Source organism: Pteropus vampyrus, unplaced genomic scaffold (genome assembly GCF_000151845.1).
Source record: "Pteropus vampyrus isolate Shadow unplaced genomic scaffold, Pvam_2.0 Scaffold192, whole genome shotgun sequence".
Classification (NCBI taxonomy): domain Eukaryota; kingdom Metazoa; phylum Chordata; class Mammalia; order Chiroptera; family Pteropodidae; genus Pteropus; species Pteropus vampyrus.
The window spans coordinates 1,979,618-1,982,511 of record NW_011888973.1 but is presented as its reverse complement, the minus strand read 5'-3'; the positions used below and the strand labels follow the sequence as shown (position 1 = coordinate 1,982,511).

The window sequence follows — 2,894 nt, the reverse complement described above, 5'->3', positions numbered from 1 at the left end:
GGTGGGGCCTGAAAGTTCCAGCCGTCTAGCCATGTGGTTGGTGTCCTGGAAACCAGGCCCCGTCCTTGTTTGTGGCTCTCAAGTCACCTCTTTAACATGTCACGGAAGACACTTTTGTGGCTCGCAACACTTAGAAAGTTCTGAGGGCTTTAGGAGGTTCGTGCCGGGGACAACAGATGAAGACCCAGTGTATGTTTCTTATTATAAATCACAACATCGCAGCACCTAAAAGCATGGCACGCACCCCATAAATGCCGCCGCTTCGCCCCTTTCTCCTCCCTCCCAAGCTCTTTGCATGTCATTCGGAGGCTTTTAGACATTAAGGAATTTTTAATGTTTTGATTTCACAGTGGGAGGGGAGGGAGCGGCCACCCCTGAGGGAGGCAGGGGTGTTTTATTACGACGGAATCGGCAAACATCCGGGCAACTGTGACGGTCAACCCCTCCGCCTAGAGCCGAAAGGTGGAGTGACAGCCGCTGGGCCTTTCTAATCATCTCAAAATCTCTGTGCCAGGGGGACGAGAGAATGGACTTGCCCAGCCCCACGGACTCCAACTTCTACCGTGCCCTCATGGAAGAGGAGGACATGGAGGACGTGGTGGACGCGGACGAGTACCTGATCCCGCAGCACGGCTTCTTCCACAGCCCCTCCACGTCCCGCACGCCCCTCCTGAGCTCCCTGGTAGGGCCCTTCGCACTGCTTTGAATGATGCGTTTTTGAGAAAGTGGTGCCCACCTAGCAGGACGTGCAGAGAGACGGAAAGTGGGCTCTGACCGAATGGCAAAGCCGCCCTCAGGATGCATCGCCTGAGCGGATTCATTGTCGTGTTGCATGGCGATGACCTGACTGTGACCTTTTTAGGTTCAGTTAGGAACAGAGTTAAATCAGAAGTAAACGTGGTCTTTCTCGAGCCGATGGGTCGGGACGCAGTTAAGCACCTGTAGGGGTGCGTCCGCGCGGTGTAGGGCGTCCTCCTGCATTCGCAGAAGTGGGCGAGATGCACCAGCCTGCCATGAACGACTCCTCTTCTTTTTCAGAGTGCCACCAGCAACACTTCCGCCGTGGCTTGCATCGACAGAAACGGGGTACGTACGAAAGCCTAATGCACCGGAGCTTAGGAACAGCTGCGCTCTTGGATGTCGAAAATGTTCATCTGAGCCCAAAGAATCTTGATTTTCGGTCTCGCGTTCTTTCCTGCATGGTTCCTTGACCCCGGCCCTAAGGCCGGCAACGAGCTGTCACTCTACTGCAGTGCTGCCAGGAGTGTAGCTCAGGGACCGCGAGCGGCAGCAGCAAGACTGGGTACCGGTGCTTTGTGAGAAGTGAAACTTGTGGGGTCACCGCCCACACCCCCAAAGCAGGGGCTCCGGGGTGGCACCCAGCCTGCCTGCAGGGACTGGCGCTTGATCTCAGAAAGACTTGCCCTCAACGCCCCCTTACCAGTACAGAAGCCACTAGCCGTCTGTGGCTACTTATTATTATTATTTTTTAATGCCTACAGCACCTGGTCTTCCTAGGCGGTCTCCCATCCAAGTACTAACCAGACCCGACCCTGCTTAGCTTCCGAGATCAGACGGGATCTCGTTAAGTAGACACCTGTGGCTACTTAACTAAACTGTTATTAATTACGATTTAAAACTCAGCTCCTCACACATGTGGCTAGTGGCTACCACGTGGGAAAGCGCAGACCGTAGCCCATTTCTGTCCCTGCGGACCGCTTTGCTGCCCGGCGCTGACCGGGGCCTTGCCCCTCGCCCTGTGGTCTGTGGGCCAGCGGTGTGGGCCCACCAGCAGCGTGTTAGAAATGCAGAACCTCAGACCAGCCCCAGCCCGGGCCCACCAAATCAGAGTCCGCGTGGTGACAGGGTCTCCGGCGATCTTTGGAATCACTCTGACTCATTTCCTCCCCAGCAGAGCTGTCCCCTCAAGGAAGACAGCTTCTTACAGCGCTACAGCTCAGACCCCACTGGCGCCTTGACCGAGGAGAACATCAATGACACTTTCCTCCCAGTGCCCGGTGAGTGCTCGCACGGGTGCCAGGCTCGCGTCCCCGGCCCCCCGCCCAGCTTCCACCCCTGGTGCCCCGGCCACCTGCTTCCTCCACTGGTCCCCAGGTGGGGACGATGCAACTTCGCAGGCACAGCGAAGGGCGTGAGAGGCAGATGGGCAGAGGCGGCTGTGCGTGGCACACGGTTCTCGGTCGGGGGCAAGTCGTGTCCAGGTGGTGTGTTGGAAGTTTGTATTTAGAATGAATCTGCAGACTTTCTAGAATTTGAAGCAAGCAGCTCAGATGTACGCGTGTGTGTGAGAGACGGAGTCGGTCGCCTGTCCCCCCTCCCCCTCCATCCTTGGCCTGCGACCCAGGCATTTTCCTCACCTGGGCTTTATCCGCAGACCCTCCCCGCCTGCCTGCACACACCCCCCAAGGCAGGCTGTGCTCTGAGGCCATTAGAGCACTGACAGGTGAACGTGCCCGTCGCTTTGGGATGTGCAGGGGAGGACGTGATTTATTTCGCAGCGATAGCAAGATGGTCGTCTCCGCAGGCGCCGCACGAGAGAATATTCCCAGGGTTCGGAAGGAGCCGTGGGATTCTGCTTGGACGGCGCTTTGCTGATGATCACCTCTGATTTCTTCTCCATTTCAGAATACATAAACCAGTCCATCCCCAAAAGGCCCGCGGGCTCTGTGCAGAACCCGGTGTACCACAGTCAGCCCCTGAGTCCCGCCGCCGGCAGAGAGCCACACTACCAGCACCCCCACAGCAGTGCCGTGGGCAACCCCGAGTATCTCAACACCATCCGCCCCGCCGGCGGCGACGGCCCTGCCCTCTGGGTGCAGAAAGGAGGCCACCACATTAGCCTGGACAACCCTGACTACCAGCAGGACTTCCTG

General features: G+C 57.7%; 1 protein-coding gene across 1 annotated transcript in view; it reads left to right on the top strand.

The window, feature by feature from the left end:
- EGFR (epidermal growth factor receptor) overlaps positions 1-2,894 on the top strand; it is a gene marked incomplete at its 3' end in the record, with an annotated part of 13,317 nt that extends 10,423 nt beyond the window's left edge. The window contains exons 5-8 of the mRNA XM_023537459.1: positions 515-682; positions 1,039-1,086; positions 1,916-2,018; positions 2,647-2,894. Of these exons, the coding sequence (XP_023393227.1) occupies positions 515-682; positions 1,039-1,086; positions 1,916-2,018; positions 2,647-2,894 (567 nt within the window). The remainder of the gene's footprint in view (positions 1-514; positions 683-1,038; positions 1,087-1,915; positions 2,019-2,646) is intronic.